Source organism: Brassica rapa, chromosome A03 (assembly GCF_000309985.2).
Source record: "Brassica rapa cultivar Chiifu-401-42 chromosome A03, CAAS_Brap_v3.01, whole genome shotgun sequence".
NCBI lineage: Eukaryota > Viridiplantae > Streptophyta > Magnoliopsida > Brassicales > Brassicaceae > Brassica > Brassica rapa.
The window spans coordinates 6,111,912-6,137,719 of NC_024797.2; the positions used below are offsets into that span (position 1 = coordinate 6,111,912).

The following is a 25,808-nucleotide window of genomic DNA, read 5'->3' on the forward strand; positions in this document are numbered from 1 at the left end:
TATATATGATACTTTTAAGTTCGCATAAATACGTGAAAATATATATAAATAATCAAACGTAAATATTTTAAATAGTTAAAAAATACTCAAAACTCCAAAAATACGTAAATAATTATTAATTTTCTATCCAAATATTTAAAACAAACCTATTTAAATTGGTTATCCAATTCTGAACCAAATCCTCAAAGATCTGAACTGGGCATGAAATCCCAAAAAGACCCGAAAACGAACACGAACACCCACCCCTAATCACTATTATATATATATATATATATATATATCCTATATGTGTCATCATAGGTTACAATATATGTGTTATCTTATAATTAATCGTATTTTATATGTACCATCAAATAAGTTTTCTTATAGTTAATAACATTTTATACGTATAATCATATAAATAATCACATATATTATATTTTTAAATTTAATATGAAATATAAAAACCATAATTTAAGTTGGTATTTGAAATTGGGCTTTGTATTGTATTTTTATTATATATATTGAAAACATTTTTATAATAGTTATTGGAAAATATGTTAGCAAAAATCAAATTTTAAATATATGTATATTTTTGAACAAATTTTTGATATAAATCAATTTTAAATTATTATTTTGATTTGAATATATATATATCAAGTAACATAAACCCATTATTTTTTAATATAATGTAATAGACTTTCAAATTTTTAGTAGTATAAGCCCATTATTTTTTTTTTCTTAACTTAGTGCTATCCATGTTTCCAAAGAGTACTATTTTTTAACGTACTATCCATATTGCCAAACAATGTCAATGTGTACTTCAACTTTAATAATATAGATTATATATATATATATATATATATATATCCTATATGTGTCATCATAGGTTACAATATATGTGTTATCTTATAATTAATCGTATTTTATATGTACCATCAAATAAGTTTTCTTATAGTTAATAACATTTTATACGTATAATCATATAAATAATCACATATATTATATTTTTAAATTTAATATGAAATATAAAAACCATAATTTAAGTTGGTATTTGAAATTGGGCTTTGTATTGTATTTTTATTATATATATTGAAAACATTTTTATAATAGTTATTGGAAAATATGTTAGCAAAAATCAAATTTTAAATATATGTATATTTTTGAATAAATTTTTGATATAAATCAATTTTAAATTATTATTTTGATTTGAATATATATATATATCAAGTAACATAAACCCATTATTTTTTAATATAATGTAATAGACTTTCAATTTTTTAGTAGTATAAGCCCATTATTTTTTTTTTCTTAACTTAGTGCTATCCATGTTTCCAAACAGTACTATTTTTTAACGTACTATCCATATTGCCAAACAATGTCAATGTGTACTTCAACTTTAATAATATAGATATGTATGGTTCATCATAGCTCTGGCTTTGAGACAGCATTAACTTTAGAAAATTGAAAGTATTGTGGCACTGGAACAATCAAACTTGTTTAAAAAGCAACATTTTGTATATACTACTTAAGAACAGTGAACTAATCAGTAAGATCAGCTTCGCAACCTTTAAATAGATCTTTGACATTATCTTCCCAGCGGAAAATCTTGCATCCACAAACCTTGGCTCTTGTTTTTTGCTGTAAATTTTTTTTGTGGCTCTTGTTGTTCAAGTCAACATGGATCATCCGATTGATAGTTTGCAAGAACACTCTCACTCCTCCAGGATAACCAAGAAATGTAACCCCTTGAATAGTGAGATCTATATAAAATTTAGTCACTGAGACTTTGGTCTAACATTGAGATCAATTACTTTTAAAAGTTTTTTTTAAAATCTGACAGAAAATTTCACGACTTACTCGTCTTTGGTCCTCTTGCTTAAGGAGAAGCATAATTCAACTTGAACAAAAGATAATACGAGAAACCAAACATAAAACATAATTACTTTGAAAGTTTTGTTTGGAGTGCAACACAAGTACAAATCATTACATATCTATACGTAAAAACCAAGACAAGAATTATTATTACTGTAAAATAATACCATGTAGTTGACAGATAATTAAACCCGAACAAATCACAAAAGAGAGAAAGAATCTATGATTGTATGTATAAAACAGCAGAACCAAACCGGTATCTTTTTTTTTCCTTCTTGATACTCTTTAAAAAGCGCTCTAAGCAGTGGTAGATCCCTTGAGCTTCTTGGTGATGGTTGCAATGTACTTGCCTTGGTGAAACGCTTGCTGCAACTCCAGCTCCGTTGGCTGCCTCGACCCATCTCCCGCAAATGTTCCAGCTCCATACGGGCTACCTCCTTTCACATTCTCCATCTCGAACATTCCAGCACCAAATGTGTAACCGATGGGGACAAACACCATCCCATGGTGAACCAGCTGAGTTATCGCCGTCAATCTACAGATCACCACAAAAAAAAAACATTTTTAAGATATATATAGGCAAGAGATGGATGAAGTGAAGTGGTTTGTTGTTTTGATGAGAGAACAAACTTACGCGGTGGTTTCCTGGCCACCACCTTGAGAGCCAGTGCTGTAGAAGATACCAGCTGGTTTACCGGCGAGCGACTGAGTCCTCCAGAGTCCACCGGTAGCGTCCAAGAAGGCCTTGAACTGAGCAGCCATCATACCGAACCTCGTTGGGAATCCAAAGACAAAGCCATCAGCTTCGGTTAGCTCGTTGGGTGTGATGATTGGTGATTCACTCTTTGGTGGTGCGCTCATCTTAGAGAGTACTTCTTCTGGGAGTGTCTCTGGCACCTGTGAATAAAAAAAAAAAACAATCCATCAGGTTCAGTGATTCACATGGATTTGTAAAAAACTATAAGGCTAATGGTAACTTGTGATTAGTAAATTCCATCATGCAAAATTAAACTGCAACAAGGTTACTGTGAAGGAAAATACACAAACATAAAGGACAGACAGTATATAAACATAGTTTATCAATGTAACATAAAGTCCCTTGAGACATAAAGTCCATTCCTTTCTCCCAGATACACAAACTACTTTTAGACTCTAATCCTACTATTACAGGACCTTGTATCCACTTATGTTCATTTCTCACTGAAACATTAAATCACTTAAGATTGTCACCTGCCATAGTTTAGCTTCAACGCCTTCAACAGAGGCAGCTCCTTTCCTTATTTCTTCAGCCAGTTTCTCAACATGACCATACATTGAGTAGTACCTGCACACAAAACCTCAACTTCAGATCCAATTAAACAATACAAATGGCGAATTGCTTCAATCCAAATCGTAAATCAAACTATAAACCCAAGATTCAGACCTAGATTACATCAATTCCGCAACCCTAGGGGGGCAAATCGACAATGAAGAAGAAGCAAAATCAAGTGCTATTCATAGTTCGATAAGGAAAATTTACATACACGATATATAATTTGGTGGCCATCTCTGAAGCTTTTCTTTGTGAATGTTTCGCCTATTGGATGATAGATGATTTGATTTATCTGTTTGATCAATCAGTAGATTACAGAAAGAGCCTATTTATAGAGGTCCAAGATGATCATCTTCAACACCCCCCTCTGTTTCTCGTCAAATTAAATCTCCGCCCCCATACTTTTTTCTTTTGCTATTTAAACCCCATTACTGATCCTTAAGCCAATCACTAGACTATTACGTTTATTTGTCACATAAATTAATTTTTGGTCATATGATGTTTTTAAGAAAAAACTACCTAAGAAACAATTTTCGCTTATCATGTTCGTTTGCAAGTCAACCTACACTATAATATGTAATTTGCGATCAGCCGAGTTATTTATTTAACGATTATTCACAGGATGCTATTTTATATCTTACGATATTACAATAGATAAACGAACCACACAAGACATGGAAAACAATAAGGTTGTCACTAAATTTTCATAGCTTGTCATTACTTATGAACTAGAACCTATGTAATCTATCTATGACCATGATAAGCTTGGGTGTTTTAGAAATCAAACTATAAAATTTTAGAAACAAAAAAAAATTACAATGTCACACTTTTTTGGGGTCAAATGTCATTCCTGTACTTTTATTATGTTGATTTTTTTTTTTTTTTTTGAAACACCTTTTATTATGTTGATTATGGCCAACAAATTGAAAGAAACAAAACCAGTGGGGCAATTTTGAGTTTGACTGATAATAATAGGGGTGTCCGCATTACGTGGTCAATTCAAACGGCGTCGTTCGTTACCTGGCTTGGTATTGGACGGCGAAAAAGAATGGTGGGGTTGGTGCGGGGAAATTAAAACTTTTGTTTAATTTTAATATCTAAATGATTAAAATACTAACATAATAATGATGATATGTTGTTGTCACGCTCATCATCATCATGTTAGTTTTCCCTCAAACTGTGTTTTTTTTTTTTTTTTTTTTGTAACACCCTCAAAACTGTGTTTAATTTAATTATTTAGCATTAAAAAGAACTTTCTGCAGCTTGCTTGTTTTCTCTAGATGTCTATTCCAAACAAGAATCACTGAATTATATGTGATTAAACTATCTTAAACAAGGTGGTAGCTTGAGCCTTTATTAAACTTATTAAAAATTTGCAAAATCAAATGATTTTAGTTCTAATCAGTGGCGTCCATGAATGTTTTGACTTAAACATTATATCACTAGTATTATTTTACTAAAGAACGTATTCGATTAAAACCGTATATTTAGTTTTTAATCATTAGTTATATAATTTTAATAAGATACATTTGATTTATCTTATTACAAATTTGTTCATATATTGATCAAATTTAGCTACAGCCACACACATAATTTTCCATATAACACCCTTACATCAGCGATAGAAATAGACAATTCTATATGTGATGTACAGTACTTACAACGTTAAATTCTTCAAGAAATTTATATATAATCTGCAAATTTATTAATCATTAATATTTTAACTAGTAGACCAACAACTGTCCACTGTTTAAATCATTTTAAGAAGTATAAATTTATTTTGAATTAAGCTACTTTTTTTATTTGTTTATTGTTCAATGATTTTGTTTACCATACCCCAATCAATCAGTCCTCATTTTTGTTACACCAAATGCATAACATCACAACTTCTTAGAATCTATCAATGAGATATTTGTAGAGAAGGATTGAAATTGAGATAGATAACAAGTCAACGAATATGATCCGATCCCCATGAAGACAACCAAGTATGTGCTAAATTGACCGAAGGTAGGGTCAACAAATCTTGCCCATCCAACTTTTAATTGACAAAAACAATCTAGCCGTTGGATCTCTTTGTCGATGGTTCCTGACCCCGTCTAGATTCCGACTTGAAGCCCTTGCATCATCACTCTCGTCACTATGATTCTTTGTTTTTTAAGAAAAAAACTTCATGAAAATACTACTACGTATTATAATATGGAAAATTTCAACAATGACATAGTATTGAATGACAAGTATACGTTCTTTGACGATAGCTACATACTGAGTATAATAATAGTTGTGATACAAGATAAAATAAACTAGTTAGGACGTGATTTTGACCTGTCATCCTATCAAATTAGTATCTAATGCATGTTTTTTCTTTGTTAGGGTAATTATGAGTTTAGTATTAGGGTATTTCATTCCAACTACTTGAAAAACGTCGTCGACATATCTATGTATACAATCATACAAAATGATTTGAATTTGCTTTCATTTTGTAATTCTAGGAAAGATTCTAAAATATTCGCGAGTTCTCATATACAAGATCATCGTTGTATTTCAAACTTAAATACAAGATTATCTATAGACTATAATTTTGTCGTCGACAGAATGATCCAAACGTCAAAAAATCATGTCTATATGTATCATATAAAATAACAGAAACCTTCGTTGTAATCAAGAACGAGAGACGTTCAACGACATTTAGGGTATGACTGGTTTTCCCGCTACCACCCGCAAACGCAGCTTTTGCGGTTGGTAGCGGTTGCTGGCGTTTTGCAACAATCGTTCAAACCGCTCTAAACCGCTCCAAATCGCTCCAAATCGCTCTGAACCTCATAAATTCAAAAGCTGGTTCCAGCTAGCGTTTGCGGTTGCGGGCGTTTGCGGGAGGATAAAAAAAATTTTTTTTCCAAAACAATATAAATACAAAAATAAAAAAATTCAATAAAAAAATTAAATTGAAATTATAAAAATGCTAAAATATATCAATTAAATTTTAATTAATATTATAAAACTTTAAAATAAAAATATTTTCTATATTTTTAAAAAATTTAAACTATAACTTTCTAAATATAAATTTTATATTTATTATAATATTATTATTTTTGATATTTTTATAATTGTATAAAATGTAAATATTATTAATTTATTATTTAACTGCTGCTGCATTTGGTAGTTAACCAGTCATAAGTATCCCGCAAACGCACAAATTTCTAACCGCAGAACCAGTCGTACAAATCTCTTAAAACCGCTAGAAACCGCAACCACCCGCATCCGCAAACTCCCGCAACCGCAACCGTAACCGCTGCGGTTAAACCAGTCAGGCCCTTATTTCCACGCGAACTATATGATAAAATATTCAAATAACAAACGTATTTATACAAATGATGGTAAAACGGGTTAAGATAATAGCTTGTGTTGTAAGGATGCTAAGCTTTTCCACCCTGCTACTTATATAATGTTCAATCCACTCCTATTTATCGCTCATATTCCGTGTAAATAAAGTCATCGGCATTTATTGTAGCCCTGGTATTTATAGCTTTATTGACCAAAGTGTACATGCATGATTTGGTCTTTTTCGCAGGAACTGCGTGTCTACACGCACCAGTCTATATGATGAATAACTCGCAAGGTGCTAGGTGCAACCATATTTCGCAGGATCTCTGGATTTACTTTTGTTGTGCGTAGAGTTTCATTTTGAAAAGGTTATGTTTTGATTTTATATTTTAGAGTTGCAACACGTTGGTTAGGTATGATAATGAGAGTACCGTATGAAGCAAATCAAAGGTTTCAATTATTGGTTTCATTTAGAATTTGAACTCTAATTAAACTTTAAAATTTACAATTGGGTTGAACTGAAAATATGCCATTGATTATAAAAATATTTAAGTACTATTTGGTTTACATTGAACGCATTCTTTGAATACTTTCAAGAACCAGTATAAATAGAACAAAAATATATTCAACGAAACAGAGTTTGATATGTAATGAGAGATTGAATGGTAAATTAACATAGGAGGAATTTCCCATTTCCATGAAAAAATCTAAAGCTTAAGGAAAAAATATAAATTTACATAATGAATATAACACTTAAACTTGTAGTAGATACACAGTGATCAGTGATTTTAGCGGGTTGTAGAAGATTTTGGAACTTGTGAACTTTATTTTCAGACCACAGAGTAGAGAGGAATTGATGAGCATAATCTTGTGCTCCTTCAAATATCATGTGTGGCTGTGGGAGATAGCTGAAGCAACGTGGAATCACAGTGAGTTCTATCCGTTTACCCTTTGACACTGCTATATAAGAAATTATCCATAAAATTACCAAAACAAAAATCCTCAAAGACAGGAACCAAACTCTCTTGCAAAAGTATCCATAAGGTGTCGTTGTCACTCTTAGGGCTGGGCAAATAAACCGAATCCGAAAACCCGAACCGAATCCGATCCGATAAAAATGAATCCGAACCGATCCGAATCCGAAGTAAATACCGAATGGGTCTTGTTTTGTGGTATTTCGGGTTATGGGTATTATCCGAACCGAACCCGAATCTAAATGGATATCCGATAGAACCCGAAACATTCAAAACCTCGAAAAGATCTTGTACCAAACATGATCTCAATTCCTAATATGTATCCAAAATACACTAAGAAATATTGAACATCTAAAATACTTATCTATTACATGAAGGTTGGTGGTTCTATTACATGAAGGTTGATTGTTAAAGATGGCCGTTGAATCTTGAAGTATTTGAATTTAGATTTTGTTTTCGTTAAACAATGTTTCTCATTTCATGAGAACTTGGTTTTTGTTTTATGATTTTATTTATTTGGTTTTCTTTTTATCAGTAAATATGTTTACTTTTCGTTTGATTTTGAATGATCACGATTGATGTTCCTTATTTTTGAATCGATTTTACTTAAGTTTTGGTTACAAAATAGGTACAAATCAGGTATTTTAAAACTGAAGAACCGATTTTACTCATGTTTTGGTTATAAAATAGGTAAAAATCAGGTACTTTTAAACCAAAAAACCGATTGGGACCCAAACCCGAAAGTATATTGGGTTGTACCGGTTCTTTGAAGATTTACTAACCCCGACCCGAACCCGGTAGAACCCGAACCGGTCCCGAACCGAACTTTTATATAATCCGAATGGGACTGATTTTGATAAACCCGAAAACCCAAAACCCGATTGGATAAAACCGAAACCCGATTGGGACCCCGAATGCCCAGGCCTAGTCACTCTCATGATTTTCTCTTACGTGCGTAACACTCTTAAAGACACTAATACCGGTCCCATCATCTCCACTTCCTTCGTCTTCTTCTCCAACTCCTTTACCCAACCTCTCTGATTATCTTCCTCTTCTTTCTTTAAACCCTACACTTCGAAACCTAATGGTGTGTACCCTTTAGACACTTCAGAATGTAGTATCAAACAAGCTTTTCAAATTATGGATTACACATTTGTTTCTTTGGTTGTTTCATTTCGTACTTTCACCTTTTGAGTTTTATCTAAAATCCAGGAAGCCAAACCAAAACCATTGTCTACCCAAGTCTTTTATTTGATTATAACAACACCTAAAGACAAATTTAATCTAAACAGATTTAGCATTCACTCTCACACAACAGGAAAAACCTACAAAACCATACTTTACTGAAGATGGTCACAATCCTCTCCTTTTTTTTTCATAAAAGAAAAATAACCAAAAGGGTTTACGTAATCATACAAACTTCTTCAGGTTTACTGCAGAAACCATCAAATAGAGAAAGATAAGAGACTCCAAATAACCCTGAGAAATTCCTTAACATCATGATAGATAAACATAGAACACAAACACACACTCCTCTGACCATTGCGCTAAAACTCCTACTTGATTTGTGTACCAAGATCCCAAGAAGCGTTACTCATCTGCGATAGAAAAACATGTAAATGAGGAACAATACAATGTTATTTGTTCTAGATCATAGCACATGGAAGAACCACAGAATCGACCAAGCAGATAATGTATTGTCATTCGTCTTGCAATATGATGAAGATAACAAATGTATCATACATAATTTAGCCATTTTCAAATTAGTCATATTATACATTCAGATTTCTCCTACATGTACAATCTTATAACATACTGTAATGCGAAATGTTCAAGGACTAACACCAACTTGTCTTACCGAAGAAGCACAAGGAAAAAAAAACAAAATCACTTAAAAAAAGTTCATTTCCTCAAGGGGCACAAAGCAATCTTCTTCTACATCAATAGCAAAGACTATTTGAATCAAAAACACAATCCGAGTTATTCAGAAGACCGCTAAAAGGGAAGAACACCGTCGAGAGAATCAAGGTGGGAAAGCAGTGTAAGCAATGCTGAATCTGCTGCCTAAAGTACATGAGACTTAACCATAACCACCAAAGAGTATAAAACTAACACAGCTAACTTGAGACAACTCAAAAGCATGAAGAAAGAGTCTTAGCAGATATGAAGAAGTAACATGCACAACATAACATCACAAGCTAAGCAAAGCAATCATCTCAGCTCCACAAGTATCTACTTTGACTAAATCTACAAACTCAGCTCTATAAAGATGTTACTTTTCCTTCGTTCCAATCTATGTCAATCTCTCACAACACTCAATACTAAACCTAATCAAACATGTCAACTACGAAAGCTCAATAAAGTCCTGACCTTTGATGTGCTCGTGATGATGAGGAGCAACACCATCTTCACCACCATCATCCCCACCACCAGTCTTAACAGTAACAACAGGCCCAGGTACAGGCCCATCACGATGATCATCAGGGAATCTAACAACAACAACAGGACAAACACAGTGATGAACACAATAATCACTAACAGACCCCAACCTCCCATCACTCCCTTTCTTCTTCTTCTCAGCACCAAACCCTCTACTCCCCATAATCACAGCGCTAAGCCCCAGCCTCTCGATCTCCAAACACAGCCTCTCCCTCATATCGTGATCCTTCACTATATGGATCTTATAAGGAAACCCGCTCTCCTTCAAGGGCTTCGCCAGATCCGCGACCTTGGAGGAAGTGAAGGCGTCGAAGTCCTCCTGGCTAGGCTGAAGGGAGGGAGGATCTTGCGGGGCTTTGAGAGGGAGAGGTCCCCAGTCGGCGCCGTAGAGGACGGAGGTCGGGGAGACGTGGAGGAGGACGACGGCGTCTCCGGGGCGGATGTAGTGGTCCACGGCCCAGCGGACGGCGAAGGCGCTTTCGCAGGAGAGGTCGATGGCGACGCCGATTTTGCGGCGGGCGCCGGCGGTGGGAGTTGGGGTGGCGGCGGAGGAGGGGGTGGAGGAGGAGTGGTGGTGGTGGTGGTGGGGGGAGTGGCGAGGGGAAGGAGGGTGGTGGATTTTGATTGTGGGGAGGTGAGGGTGGTCGGAATCTGGATCCATGGTTTCGAGGTTGTTCTTTGATTGTCGGAAAAGGAGTGCGAGAGCTTTTTAGTAACGGAGAGTAAAGTGGAAGCGTGTTCTGTCGGTCCATTTTCATTAACTAAGATTGTTGGGCTGATACAGACGATGTGATGTTAAAGCCCAATTCGATATCATTTGCAATTTTTTAACTAAATACAATGTACAATGGTATCACTTATTCAACACCCTACTTTATAATTTTAACATTCCATATCATCATTTCTCTCTTCCACATATTAATTCTACATTCACTTATTCACATTTTCATTTTACTTGCATTTTATAATTATTTAAAATTTTAAAATAAGAAATACAATCAATAAAAAGATATCGTTATTGAAATATACAAAAAAATCTAAAAAACTCAATAATATAAAATTTACAACATAATTTGATGGTTAAAAATGTGTATCCAAATCAAATGAAACAAATCTCTATATATAGAATTAAAAAGTAATAAATTTTGATATAAAACTCAACAAATGAAAAAATAATTTACTATCAAATAATGTATCTTAAACAAGTGATGGGGTGAAAAGAAAACAAAAAGAACAGTGTAGCCAATAAGAAAACATCACAAATAGATTTTCTATTTTAATAAAATTTCATTTTTCTTTAGTTCAATCAGCTTGTGCCGCTTGTCATTCATTGTATCTTTTCCGGTTGATTCAACTGTTGAATTGATTCAACAAGTTTGAATCTACGTAGATTTCCCTTTTTATTCAACATGTCACTGTATTATATTCAAAAGTTTAACAATTTTTTCAACTACTCGTGGTCCATTTTTTCAACTACTCCGACATGCCGCTCGTCATTCATTGTGTCTTTCGGCCTAAAAGAAGCTTCCATTTGTTTGTTAATCCTCTATTCGTTAATATTTTCATTTTTACATTATTGGAGGATGAGACCCTGGAGAAGAAAGAAGGTGAGTGAGCAGAGGGAGTGGTTCTTGAAAAACGGCAGCACTTTCCTACAAGAACTCATCGCAGATTCCAACGGTATTTCAAACCCGATCCGGTTCTTCTCTTCGGATCAAATCCTCAAGGCCACGGATCGATTCCATCCAAACTGCTTTATCTCTCGTCACAGATTCTTCACCTGGTACAAGGGCGTCATCGAAGACCGACCTTACGCCATCAAGAAATTCACAGACTCATGGTTTTCAGAAGAGAGTGAGCGAGAGGTTTACAACGACATCGTTTTATCTGCTCGGGTAAGCAACCATAGTAGCTTTCTCAAACTTTTAGGATGCTCTCTCGAGTTTCCACTTCCGGTTATTGTATTCGAATACCCAGAGAATGGAGTTTTGAACGAGCAAGGAGCTTGCGAGGACGGCACGTTATTGCCTTGGAATGTTAGACTGAAGATTGCCAAGGAGGTGGCGGTTGCAGTGACTTATCTCCACACGGCTTTCCCTAGGATTATTATTCACAGAGATATCAAGCCGACTAATGTTTTCTTGGATAAGAACTGGAATGCTAAGCTGACTGATTTCACGTTTTCGGTATCACTCCCTGTGGGGAAGTCCTGGATTAAGGATAAAGTGGTGGGAACTTTCGGTTACATAGATCCGGTTTACTTCTCCAGGGGTTTAGTGACAGAGTACACAGATGTGTTCAGTTTTGGAATCTTTATGTTGGCTCTTTTGTTGGGAAGAGCGGCTGTTTTTGCTGGATCAAATGGGTATCATTGTAATATTCTTGATTATGTGAAGGATCTGCAGGAGAGAGGAGAACCTCTTGAATTCGTGGGTGGTGTGAACGATATGATGCCTGGTCAGATGAATATGTTTCTCGATTTGGCACTGAGATGCTGCCAGGGGAGGAGTGAAGACAGGCCAAAGATGATTTTGGTGGCAAAAGAGATTAAGATAATAGAAAAAGGATCCCATGATTGTTCTGAGGATGATCAAATTTAAGATTTTGAGATTATGCTCATGTTCGGGTTGTGTGTTGTTGGATTTCTAATTTTTAAGAGTTTTTGTTTTCTAAAACATCTCTTTTATTCAGGACAAAAAATTCATTTTTAGGTATATAATCTGTATTATGCTCATATATATATGTGCTTGAGTCTCACTTATTTAAGACAAAAAAAATCATTTTCGAGCTATCAGATGTACATGCTTTGCCACAGTAAGTTTTATATATGTTTCCATTAACATTTTATTTTTCTTATAGTTACTATTGTTAGTTCTAGTATTTGTTTTGTTAAAAAGTGTTGTTCTAGGTTTCTGTCTAAAAGACCATTACCAAAATGTACTAATCTATGCTGTTGAATGGTGATGATAATGTAGTGTGTGGAAGCAAGGTATGAAACTGTCTCATAGTCAGGTAATGTATGATTGTTTACTGGTATAAACAGAACTGATCCAATCCAAACTTTATGACAGTCACATAAGATATATACTTTGCAAAATAATACATGCAAAACACTTGCAATAAATCTGGATAACTTATTCCCAGAGATATGCAGTTTTCAGCACAAAGTGATTGAGAGAGTTGCACGGAAACATAACATTGAAGGATCTGAAACAAGAGGTGGTGATAGATACTAGATAGTGACCCACAATACTAAAAGTCTACAACAATAGCCAAAAGACCAACAATACTACAACGATAACCAAAAGATACACGTTTTTATATTCATCTTATCTTTCGGAAAAGACCTCACAAAATAATCAAATTAACAGCTAACACCCGTTGTGTAACGAAAAAAAAGTGTTACAAAAAAACAGCTAACACCCGCCGCGTTTTGATAGAGTCATGCAACCTCATCAGTTAACAACATACAAAAAGAAATATTTAATCATGTTACTCTCACATATGGCCGCGAGCTATAATCAAATGTTTTTCTATCCATCACATCTTACAACTAATCGCATCAGTTAATTATAAAATCAACAGAGAAAAAAATTCTAAATCATTAGAATTCTAACGACATAAACTCATAATCTGCAAAGAATTAGCCACACAACAAACACAAACAATAAACTGAGATTTGAGATTAATTGTAAATCGCAGGTCGTAGCTATAAGTAAAAACGTCATTATTAAACTTCAAAACCGAAAACTGTCCTAATATTCTTTAATCTTAATCTAATTAATTAGTCTCTCACTCTCACAAATATCTTCTGTGTAGGCCCTTGTGAAGGTCTCCATTTGAGTGTAAGATGACAGCCTAACGAACCAGCCTGTAAAGTAGGTACAGAGAAGAAAATCTGCAGAAACTTCCACTTCAAAAGTCTCTGTCTTTCCCTTTTCAGTCTCTACTCTCTAGCAGTTGATCGATTCATGTTCGTCCCAAAACATCATTCTCACCCAAATTAGGTTTCTCGCCATGTGAATCCAAACCCCCCTCCAAAGCTTCCAAATTCCTCTTCTCCCCCAATTCATTTCACCTTCTTCAAGAGCAATCTCAAACAACACATCTTCTTGTTCTTAATAAAAAACAATGGTGTTCATTACAAGACCACTTGTTCTTCTTGTTCTGTTCCTCTCTTGTTCTGCCTTGTACACTCCGCCAGATAACTACCTAATCTCTTGTGGCTCGTCGCAGAACATAACCTTCCAAGGCAGAACCTTCGTTCCAGAGTCTCTCCTCCTCAAAACCGGAAACTCCTCCGTAGCAGCATCAACCAACTCCAACTCCAACTCCAGCAACATCTCCATATACCAAACCGCTTGCGTCTTCTTCGGTTTAGCTTCGTACCGGTTCAAAATCACATCCCCGGGTCGACATTGGATCCGTCTCCACTTCTCACCAATCAAAAACACCACGTGGAACTTAACCTCCGCTTCGATCACGGTCCTAACAGACGACTTCGTCCTCTTGAACAACTTCTCGCTCAACAACCAAATCTTAAAAGAGTACACAGTCAACGTCACCACAGACTCCTTAACGTTGACTTTCATCCCTTCGAACAGTTACTGTTAATTAATTTTATGATTTCGATTATGAAATCTACACCAAGACCTAATCTAGATTTGATTTAATTCAACCCTAACACATTTCTAAAGAAGGTAGAAGCACTAACCTTGATCCATGCTTAGATGCAATTCCACCAATTGATCTTCTCCTCTTTAACCTTCTCCTTTTTGGTGATTTCCTTGATGGACAAGAAATCCCAAACCTTCCTTAATCTCTCCTTTTGATAAATATTATTGTTGTGTTGTGTTTTAGAGAGACTCGTAAGAATACGTATCTCCAACACATGATGAATGAGTCACTTTTATATTAATCAAAGGGTGTGTCTTAACCAACACACCTCTTCCACACAACACTTTGATATTAACCGCACAAGTGCATTATAATATATCATCATATATATTTGACCTTATGGTAATATATTCCATTATTATTACCTTTTACATATATGATCATGAGATTAAGGACATTTATAAATATAAGGTAAAGTAGGAGGGTTATCAATACACCCGGATTCTAACTCTTTAATAGAAACCGATCCATCACGGTATCGCCTTTTATATTAGAATCTAAAACATTAATATGAACTTGAACTTTATATTAAACCAATAGAAACATAGGTCATATAGAATATAAAATATTCTTACATTCTCCCACTTGACCTTTGTGTCGACTTAAGGGTTTAATAACTTTAATGTGCACTTTAATATCAAGTTCACTTGATCTTTACTAAAATTAAAACTGATCGAATCATGGCGGTTGTATGTCATTTAATCGGCATAGTCCCTTCCATGTACCACAAACCAATTCTAACTTTATATTATCCTTACATGAGAAGAACCTTTATTTCTCAAACCAACTATATGTTATCTACGAACCATAAGTGTATACATATACTTTAATGATAACATAATTAATAAATCAGAAACATAACTTTATGTGAATTCTCAGTGTCAAATACATAATGAGCATCCCATAACTAAAATAGCAAAGCCTTATCTATAATACCCATACGTTCTACATGGCCATTGAACGCCTTGGGTGGTAAACCTTTAGTTAGCGGATCCGCTACCATCATGTCCGTCTTTATGTGCTCGAATGACACTCTCTGTTTCTGAACTTCTTCTTTAACAGACAGGTACTTTAACTCCATGTTCTTAGCACCCTTCGAGTACTTGTCGTTCTTCGAAAAGAAGACAGCTGCAGAATTATCGCAGTAAATTCTCAGCGGCTTGGCTATAGTGTCGACAATCCGAAGCCCTGAGATAAAGTTCCGCAGCCATAGTGCATGAATTGTGGCCTCAAAGCATGCCACAAATTCAGCCTCCATAGTGGAAGTAGCAATGACAGACTGCTTTCCACTCTTCCATGATATTGCTCCCCCAGCTAATAGGAACAAGTAGCCCAACGTCGATTTTCTGCTATCAACGCATCCGGCATAGTCTGAATCTGAATATCCAATGACTTCCAGCTGATCAGATCTCCTATATGTAAGCATGCTCTCTTTGGTGCCTTGCAAGTACCTGAGAACCTTCTTTGCAGCTTTCCAGTGGTCCATTCCGGGATTACTTTGATATCGACCCAACATTCCAACAGCAAAGTTGATATCAGGTCGAGTACATGTTTGAACATAGTTCAAACTCCCAACCACCGATGCATAGGGAATTCTTTCCATTTCTTTACGCTCCAATTCATTTTTAGGACATTGCATTTTACTGAACTTGTCCCCCTTCTGAATTGGAGTTATTCCTGCAGAGCATTTCTCCATTTTATATCTCTTTAAGATCTTATTGATATATCCTTCCTGAGACAAACTTAACAGTCCTTGTGATCTATCTCGAAATATTTCTATCCCGATCACATAAGATGCCTCACCCATATCTTTCATTTCAAAGTTCTTAGAGAGATACTTCTTCACATCATGTAACATACCCATGTCATTTGCAGCAAGTAAAATATCATCAACATATAGGACTAAAATCACAAACTTACTCCCACTGATCTTAATGTAGATACATCGATCAACAATGATCTCTACAAAACCATATGAAGTGATGGTATCATTAAACTTTATATACCATTGTCGAGAAGCTTGTTTTAGTCCATATATTGACCTTCTCAGCTTACACACCAAATTTTCTTTTCCTGCGACCACGAATCCTTCAGGTTGGTCCATATATACTTCCTCCTCAAGATCTCCATTCAGAAAGGCGGTTTTCACATCCATCTGGTGAAGCTCAAGATCATAATGAGTCACCAAAGCCAAAACAATTCTAAGAGAATCCTTCTTTGAAACCGGAGAGAAGGTCTCTTTATAGTCAATGCCATCTTTCTGGGTGAAACCTTTAGCAACAAGGCGAGACTTGCGTCTTTCAGGTTTACCTTTCGAGTCATGTTTAGTCTTATAGACCCATTTACAACCAATGGTTTTGAAACCATCAGGCAACTCTACTAAGTCCCATACATGATTATCATCCATAGATTTCATTTCTTCTTTTGAGGCATCAAACCACTCTTCAGAATTGTCACTTTCCATGGCCATTTTGAATGAGATCGGATCGTCATCGATGCTTATGTCACATTCATTTTCAATAGTGTAAACCACGTAATCGTTTGAAATAGCGGATCTTCTTTCTCTTCCAGATCGCCTTAAAGGTATTTGTGGTTCACTATTCTCTTCTTGAATTATGACATGTTCATCAACAGTATTTTCAGCTAGTAGGATTGGCTCATCATTATGTTGTCCTATTGTGTCATTAGAGTCTGATGCAACAATAGGAACAACTACTTCAGGTGGAACTACAGGTGAAGGAACTTCAACCTGAATTTCATTAATGTCCACTTTTCGTGGTTCACCACTCCCACTAGTTTCACCGTTTTCAATGAACCTAGCATTACCCGAATCAACTATTCTCGTACTATGGTTAGGACAATAAAATGTATACCCCTTTGATTTTTCAGGATAGCCAATGAAAAATCCACTGACAGTCCTAGAATCAAGTTTCTTTTCATGTGGATTATATAGCCTTACTTCTGCTGGACAACCCCACACACGTAGATGTCTTAAACTAGGTTTCTTTCCCGTCCACAGCTCATAAGGAGTCTTAGGAACTGCCTTACTAGGAACCCGGTTCAGCAAATATGTTGCAGTTCTTAATGCATATATCCACAAAGAAAGGGGTAATGAGCAATTACTCAACATGCTCCTAACCATCTCTATTAAGGTACGGTTCCGCCTCTCAGCTACACCGTTTTGCTGAGGAGTACCAGGCATTGTGTATTGCGCACATATGCCTCTACTTTCAAGTAACTTTGCAAATGGACCAGGACATTGTCCACTTTCATCGAATTTTCCATAAAATTCACCACCTCTGTCAGATCTCACTATTTTAACCTTTTTATCTAACTGCCTTTCCACCTCATCAATGAATATTTCTAGAACATTCACAGACTTAGACTTTTCATGCAGTAGATAGGTATATCCATACCGTGAGTAATCATCAATAAATGTGATGAAATATTTTTCGCCACTCCATGATGGAGCATCAAAAGGGCCACATATATCGGTGTGTATTAACTCAAGAAGTTGAGTGCTTCTTGTGGCTGGTTTCTTTAAAGTATGTTTCGTCTGCTTTCCCTTAATGCAGTCTATGCATACATCTAAGTCACTGAAATCCAACTGAGGAAGAATTTCATTCTTTATTAACCTCTTAATTCTTTCTTTGGAAATATGACCTAGTCGTTGATGCCACAAGAAAGCAGAACTTTCATTAATTGCGCTACGCTTAATGCCTCGACTTTCAACATTAAATAGGGATTCAGAAAACTTTGCATCAAGGTTGAACTTATAAAGTGAATCAAATAAAATACCACTACCATAAAAGTAATCATTTCGGTACAATGTGAAAACACCATGTGCAACCTTAATACTAAAACCTAAATTGTCCAACCTACTAACAGAAACAAGATTTCTAGCACACTCAGGTACATAGAGACACCCTTCAAGATCCACATGACTTCCAGTGTCCAAGATCAATCTATACGTCCCAATTCCTTCTATTTGTGCCTTCATCCTGTTTCCCATGAACAAGTACTGTTCAGGTCCTCTTATGGGTTGGATCGAACTGAATCCCTGTTTAATATGAGACACGTGAGTAGTAGCACCAGAATCTAACCACCAAGTATTATTAGGAACTTCAACAAGATTCATTTCATAGCAAACAAAGCTGTAATGTTTACCTTTCTTGTCGAACCAATCCTTCCTTTTAGGACAATCCTTCTTGAAGTGTCCTACTTGCTTACAAAAGAAACACTTCTTTTCCTTCTGGATTTGACTTTGAGGTCCTTTCACGAAGTTTTTAGCATTCCTTTTGCCTTTCCTACTTGATGTTCTTTTGCTGCTACTGGCACTTCCAAGACCTACGAGGTTAGCAACTTGTTCTTTCATCTTCCTTAGTCTCCCCTCTTCTTGAATTAGCATAGCCTTTAATTCCTTAAAGTTCCATTTATCCTTAATGGTGTTGTAATTCACCTGGAACTGGCTAAATTCAAGGGGTAGAGAGTTCATGATGAATTGGACCAAGAATTGCTCATGTACCTCCATTCCCAAGGTCATTAACTTTGCTGCCAGATTAGACATATGCGTCAAATGATCATGGATTGGCTGAGACCAGTCAAACTTCTTTGTAGTTAGCTCATTCATGAGACTTCCTACAATCGACTTGTCAGCCAATTCAGATTCTGAACACTCCTTAATTTTCTCTAGGAATTCCCTTGCTTTCTCTGTCTTAGGCATTGATGGTTTAATACTTTCTGCCATCGTCAACCTCATAAGGTTCAAGCTCAGCCTGTTAGATCGCTCCCATCTCTCATAACGAGACTTTTCAGATTCGGAGCTATCTACTGTAATAGCTGAGGGTTCCTCATCAGTTAGTATGGCAGAGTCCAAAGCCATTACACCCAGTGTAAACCGGATTTGCTCGAACCACTCACCATAGTTGAGGCCATTAAACTTTACCACAGAGTTAGCAGATGCAAACACATTTGATGTAGCTGCAAGCATTCATACATGTTTACCCGTTAGTGCTTTGAAACTTTAATATATATTCAGACTAATAGAAACTTTAACACTTGTATGTAGATTTACTTTTGTTGTGCGTAGAGTTTCATTTTGAAAAGGTTATGTTTTGATTTTATATTTTAGAGTTGCAACACGTTGGTTAGGTATGATAATGAGAGTACCGTATGAAGCAAATCAAAGGTTTCAATTATTGGTTTCATTTAGAATTTGAACTCTAATTAAACTTTAAAATTTACAATTGGGTTGAACTGAAAATATGCCATTGATTATAAAAATATTTAAGTACTATTTGGTTTACATTGAACGCATTCTTTGAATACTTTCAAGAACCAGTATAAATAGAACAAAAATATATTCAACGAAACAGAGTTTGATATGTAATGAGAGATTGAATGGTAAATTAACATAGGAGGAATTTCCCATTTCCATGAAAAAATCTAAAGCTTAAGGAAAAAATATAAATTTACATAATGAATATAACACTTAAACTTGTAGTAGATACACAGTGATCAGTGATTTTAGCGGGTTGTAGAAGATTTTGGAACTTGTGAACTTTATTTTCAGACCACAGAGTAGAGAGGAATTGATGAGCATAATCTTGTGCTCCTTCAAATATCATGTGTGGCTGTGGGAGATAGCTGAAGCAACGTGGAATCACAGTGAGTTCTATCCGTTTACCCTTTGACACTGCTATATAAGAAATTATCCATAAAATTACCAAAACAAAAATCCTCAAAGACAGGAACCAAACTCTCTTGCAAAAGTATCCATAAGGTGTCGTTGTCACTCTTAGGGCTGGGCAAATAAACCGAATCCGAAAACCCGAACCGAATCCGATCCGATAAAAATGAATCCGAACCGATCCGAATCCGAAGTAAATACCGAATGGGTCTTGTTTTGTGGTATTTCGGGTTATGGGTATTATCCGAACCGAACCCGAATCTAAATGGATATCCGATAGAACCCGAAACATTCAAAACCTCGAAAAGATCTTGTACCAAACATGATCTCAATTCCTAATATGTATCCAAAATACACTAAGAAATATTGAACATCTAAAATACTTATCTATTACATGAAGGTTGGTGGTTCTATTACATGAAGGTTGATTGTTAAAGATGGCCGTTGAATCTTGAAGTATTTGAATTTAGATTTTGTTTTCGTTAAACAATGTTTCTCATTTCATGAGAACTTGGTTTTTGTTTTATGATTTTATTTATTTGGTTTTCTTTTTATCAGTAAATATGTTTACTTTTCGTTTGATTTTGAATGATCACGATTGATGTTCCTTATTTTTGAATCGATTTTACTTAAGTTTTGGTTACAAAATAGGTACAAATCAGGTATTTTAAAACTGAAGAACCGATTTTACTCATGTTTTGGTTATAAAATAGGTAAAAATCAGGTACTTTTAAACCAAAAAACCGATTGGGACCCAAACCCGAAAGTATATTGGGTTGTACCGGTTCTTTGAAGATTTACTAACCCCGACCCGAACCCGGTAGAACCCGAACCGGTCCCGAACCGAACTTTTATATAATCCGAATGGGACTGATTTTGATAAACCCGAAAACCCAAAACCCGATTGGATAAAACCGAAACCCGATTGGGACCCCGAATGCCCAGGCCTAGTCACTCTCATGATTTTCTCTTACGTGCGTAACACTCTTAAAGACACTAATACCGGTCCCATCATCTCCACTTCCTTCGTCTTCTTCTCCAACTCCTTTACCCAACCTCTCTGATTATCTTCCTCTTCTTTCTTTAAACCCTACACTTCGAAACCTAATGGTGTGTACCCTTTAGACACTTCAGAATGTAGTATCAAACAAGCTTTTCAAATTATGGATTACACATTTGTTTCTTTGGTTGTTTCATTTCGTACTTTCACCTTTTGAGTTTTATCTAAAATCCAGGAAGCCAAACCAAAACCATTGTCTACCCAAGTCTTTTATTTGATTATAACAACACCTAAAGACAAATTTAATCTAAACAGATTTAGCATTCACTCTCACACAACAGGAAAAACCTACAAAACCATACTTTACTGAAGATGGTCACAATCCTCTCCTTTTTTTTTCATAAAAGAAAAATAACCAAAAGGGTTTACGTAATCATACAAACTTCTTCAGGTTTACTGCAGAAACCATCAAATAGAGAAAGATAAGAGACTCCAAATAACCCTGAGAAATTCCTTAACATCATGATAGATAAACATAGAACACAAACACACACTCCTCTGACCATTGCGCTAAAACTCCTACTTGATTTGTGTACCAAGATCCCAAGAAGCGTTACTCATCTGCGATAGAAAAACATGTAAATGAGGAACAATACAATGTTATTTGTTCTAGATCATAGCACATGGAAGAACCACAGAATCGACCAAGCAGATAATGTATTGTCATTCGTCTTGCAATATGATGAAGATAACAAATGTATCATACATAATTTAGCCATTTTCAAATTAGTCATATTATACATTCAGATTTCTCCTACATGTACAATCTTATAACATACTGTAATGCGAAATGTTCAAGGACTAACACCAACTTGTCTTACCGAAGAAGCACAAGGAAAAAAAAACAAAATCACTTAAAAAAAGTTCATTTCCTCAAGGGGCACAAAGCAATCTTCTTCTACATCAATAGCAAAGACTATTTGAATCAAAAACACAATCCGAGTTATTCAGAAGACCGCTAAAAGGGAAGAACACCGTCGAGAGAATCAAGGTGGGAAAGCAGTGTAAGCAATGCTGAATCTGCTGCCTAAAGTACATGAGACTTAACCATAACCACCAAAGAGTATAAAACTAACACAGCTAACTTGAGACAACTCAAAAGCATGAAGAAAGAGTCTTAGCAGATATGAAGAAGTAACATGCACAACATAACATCACAAGCTAAGCAAAGCAATCATCTCAGCTCCACAAGTATCTACTTTGACTAAATCTACAAACTCAGCTCTATAAAGATGTTACTTTTCCTTCGTTCCAATCTATGTCAATCTCTCACAACACTCAATACTAAACCTAATCAAACATGTCAACTACGAAAGCTCAATAAAGTCCTGACCTTTGATGTGCTCGTGATGATGAGGAGCAACACCATCTTCACCACCATCATCCCCACCACCAGTCTTAACAGTAACAACAGGCCCAGGTACAGGCCCATCACGATGATCATCAGGGAATCTAACAACAACAACAGGACAAACACAGTGATGAACACAATAATCACTAACAGACCCCAACCTCCCATCACTCCCTTTCTTCTTCTTCTCAGCACCAAACCCTCTACTCCCCATAATCACAGCGCTAAGCCCCAGCCTCTCGATCTCCAAACACAGCCTCTCCCTCATATCGTGATCCTTCACTATATGGATCTTATAAGGAAACCCGCTCTCCTTCAAGGGCTTCGCCAGATCCGCGACCTTGGAGGAAGTGAAGGCGTCGAAGTCCTCCTGGCTAGGCTGAAGGGAGGGAGGATCTTGCGGGGCTTTGAGAGGGAGAGGTCCCCAGTCGGCGCCGTAGAGGACGGAGGTCGGGGAGACGTGGAGGAGGACGACGGCGTCTCCGGGGCGGATGTAGTGGTCCACGGCCCAGCGGACGGCGAAGGCGCTTTCGCAGGAGAGGTCGATGGCGACGCCGATTTTGCGGCGGGCGCCGGCGGTGGGAGTTGGGGTGGCGGCGGAGGAGGGGGTGGAGGAGGAGTGGTGGTGGTGGTGGTGGGGGGGAGTGGCGAGGGGAAGGAGGGTGGTGGATTTTGATTGTGGGGAGGTGAGGGTGGTCGGAATCTGGATCCATGGTTTCGAGGTTGTTCTTTGATTGTCGGAAAAGGAGTGCGAGAGCTTTTTAGTAACGGAGAGTAAAGTGGAAGCGTGTTCTGTCGGTCCATTTTCATTAACTAAGATTGTTGGGCTGATACAGACGATGTGATGTTAAAGCCCAATTCGATATCATTTGCAATTTTTTAACTAAATACAATGTACAATGGTATCACTTATTCAACACCCTACTTTATAATTTTAACATTCCATATCATCATTTCTCTCTTCCACATATTAATTCTACATTCACTTATTCACATTTTCATTTTACTTGCATTTTATAATTATTTAAAATTTTAAAATAAGAAATACAATCAATAAAAAGATATCGTTATTGAAATATACAAAAAAATCTAAAAAACTCAATAATATAAAATTTACAACATAATTTGATGGTTAAAAATGTGTATCCAAATCAAATGAAACAAATCTCTATATATAGAATTAAAAAGTAATAAATTTTGATATAAAACTCAACAAATGAAAAAATAATTTACTATCAAATAATGTATCTTAAACAAGTGATGGGGTGAAAAGAAAACAAAAAGAACAGTGTAGCCAATAAGAAAACATCACAAATAGATTTTCTATTTTAATAAAATTTCATTTTTCTTTAGTTCAATCAGCTTGTGCCGCTTGTCATTCATTGTATCTTTTCCGGTTGATTCAACTGTTGAATTGATTCAACAAGTTTGAATCTACGTAGATTTCCCTTTTTATTCAACATGTCACTGTATTATATTCAAAAGTTTAACAATTTTTTCAACTACTCGTGGTCCATTTTTTCAACTACTCCGACATGCCGCTCGTCATTCATTGTGTCTTTCGGCCTAAAAGAAGCTTCCATTTGTTTGTTAATCCTCTATTCGTTAATATTTTCATTTTTACATTATTGGAGGATGAGACCCTGGAGAAGAAAGAAGGTGAGTGAGCAGAGGGAGTGGTTCTTGAAAAACGGCAGCACTTTCCTACAAGAACTCATCGCAGATTCCAACGGTATTTCAAACCCGATCCGGTTCTTCTCTTCGGATCAAATCCTCAAGGCCACGGATCGATTCCATCCAAACTGCTTTATCTCTCGTCACAGATTCTTCACCTGGTACAAGGGCGTCATCGAAGACCGACCTTACGCCATCAAGAAATTCACAGACTCATGGTTTTCAGAAGAGAGTGAGCGAGAGGTTTACAACGACATCGTTTTATCTGCTCGGGTAAGCAACCATAGTAGCTTTCTCAAACTTTTAGGATGCTCTCTCGAGTTTCCACTTCCGGTTATTGTATTCGAATACCCAGAGAATGGAGTTTTGAACGAGCAAGGAGCTTGCGAGGACGGCACGTTATTGCCTTGGAATGTTAGACTGAAGATTGCCAAGGAGGTGGCGGTTGCAGTGACTTATCTCCACACGGCTTTCCCTAGGATTATTATTCACAGAGATATCAAGCCGACTAATGTTTTCTTGGATAAGAACTGGAATGCTAAGCTGACTGATTTCACGTTTTCGGTATCACTCCCTGTGGGGAAGTCCTGGATTAAGGATAAAGTGGTGGGAACTTTCGGTTACATAGATCCGGTTTACTTCTCCAGGGGTTTAGTGACAGAGTACACAGATGTGTTCAGTTTTGGAATCTTTATGTTGGCTCTTTTGTTGGGAAGAGCGGCTGTTTTTGCTGGATCAAATGGGTATCATTGTAATATTCTTGATTATGTGAAGGATCTGCAGGAGAGAGGAGAACCTCTTGAATTCGTGGGTGGTGTGAACGATATGATGCCTGGTCAGATGAATATGTTTCTCGATTTGGCACTGAGATGCTGCCAGGGGAGGAGTGAAGACAGGCCAAAGATGATTTTGGTGGCAAAAGAGATTAAGATAATAGAAAAAGGATCCCATGATTGTTCTGAGGATGATCAAATTTAAGATTTTGAGATTATGCTCATGTTCGGGTTGTGTGTTGTTGGATTTCTAATTTTTAAGAGTTTTTGTTTTCTAAAACATCTCTTTTATTCAGGACAAAAATTCATTTTTAGGTATATAATCTGTATTATGCTCATATATATATGTGCTTGAGTCTCACTTATTTAAGACAAAAAAAATCATTTTCGAGCTATCAGATGTACATGCTTTGCCACAGTAAGTTTTATATATGTTTCCATTAACATTTTATTTTTCTTATAGTTACTATTGTTAGTTCTAGTATTTGTTTTGTTAAAAAGTGTTGTTCTAGGTTTCTGTCTAAAAGACCATTACCAAAATGTACTAATCTATGCTGTTGAATGGTGATGATAATGTAGTGTGTGGAAGCAAGGTATGAAACTGTCTCATAGTCAGGTAATGTATGATTGTTTACTGGTATAAACAGAACTGATCCAATCCAAACTTTATGACAGTCACATAAG

General features: G+C 36.0%; 4 protein-coding genes and 1 pseudogene across 4 annotated transcripts; 2 read left to right on the top strand and 3 right to left on the bottom strand.

Annotated features, from left to right (window-relative positions):
* Positions 1–1,902: 1,902 nt before the first annotated feature.
* LOC103857041 (NAD(P)H dehydrogenase (quinone) FQR1) lies at positions 1,903–3,560 on the bottom strand. The gene is made up of 4 exons (XM_009134192.3): positions 3,378–3,560; positions 3,085–3,178; positions 2,489–2,751; positions 1,903–2,389 (listed from the first exon to the last, which is right to left on the bottom strand). Exons 1-4 carry the CDS (start codon positions 3,398–3,400, stop codon positions 2,152–2,154), a joined length of 618 nt encoding a protein of 205 aa, XP_009132440.1. The 5' UTR covers positions 3,401–3,560; the 3' UTR covers positions 1,903–2,151.
* Positions 3,561–8,691: 5,131 nt separating this feature from the next.
* LOC103849046 (universal stress protein PHOS32) lies at positions 8,692–10,642 on the bottom strand. The gene is made up of 2 exons (XM_033286113.1): positions 9,832–10,642; positions 8,692–9,059 (listed from the first exon to the last, which is right to left on the bottom strand). Exons 1-2 carry the CDS (start codon positions 10,559–10,561, stop codon positions 9,052–9,054), a joined length of 738 nt encoding a protein of 245 aa, XP_033142004.1. The 5' UTR covers positions 10,562–10,642; the 3' UTR covers positions 8,692–9,051.
* An 841-nt stretch (positions 10,643–11,483) lies between these two features.
* Positions 11,484–12,500, top strand: LOC117132390 (non-functional pseudokinase ZED1-like). Its single transcript, XM_033286256.1, has one exon. It carries the CDS (start codon positions 11,484–11,486, stop codon positions 12,498–12,500), a length of 1,017 nt encoding a protein of 338 aa, XP_033142147.1.
* Positions 12,501–21,519: 9,019 nt separating this feature from the next.
* LOC117132362 lies at positions 21,520–23,469 on the bottom strand (annotated as a pseudogene).
* An 843-nt stretch (positions 23,470–24,312) lies between these two features.
* On the top strand, positions 24,313–25,329 carry LOC117132391 (non-functional pseudokinase ZED1-like). The gene has a single exon (XM_033286262.1). The coding sequence runs from the start codon at positions 24,313–24,315 to the stop codon at positions 25,327–25,329; it is 1,017 nt and encodes a 338-aa protein (XP_033142153.1).
* The last annotated feature ends 479 nt before the right edge of the window (positions 25,330–25,808 follow it).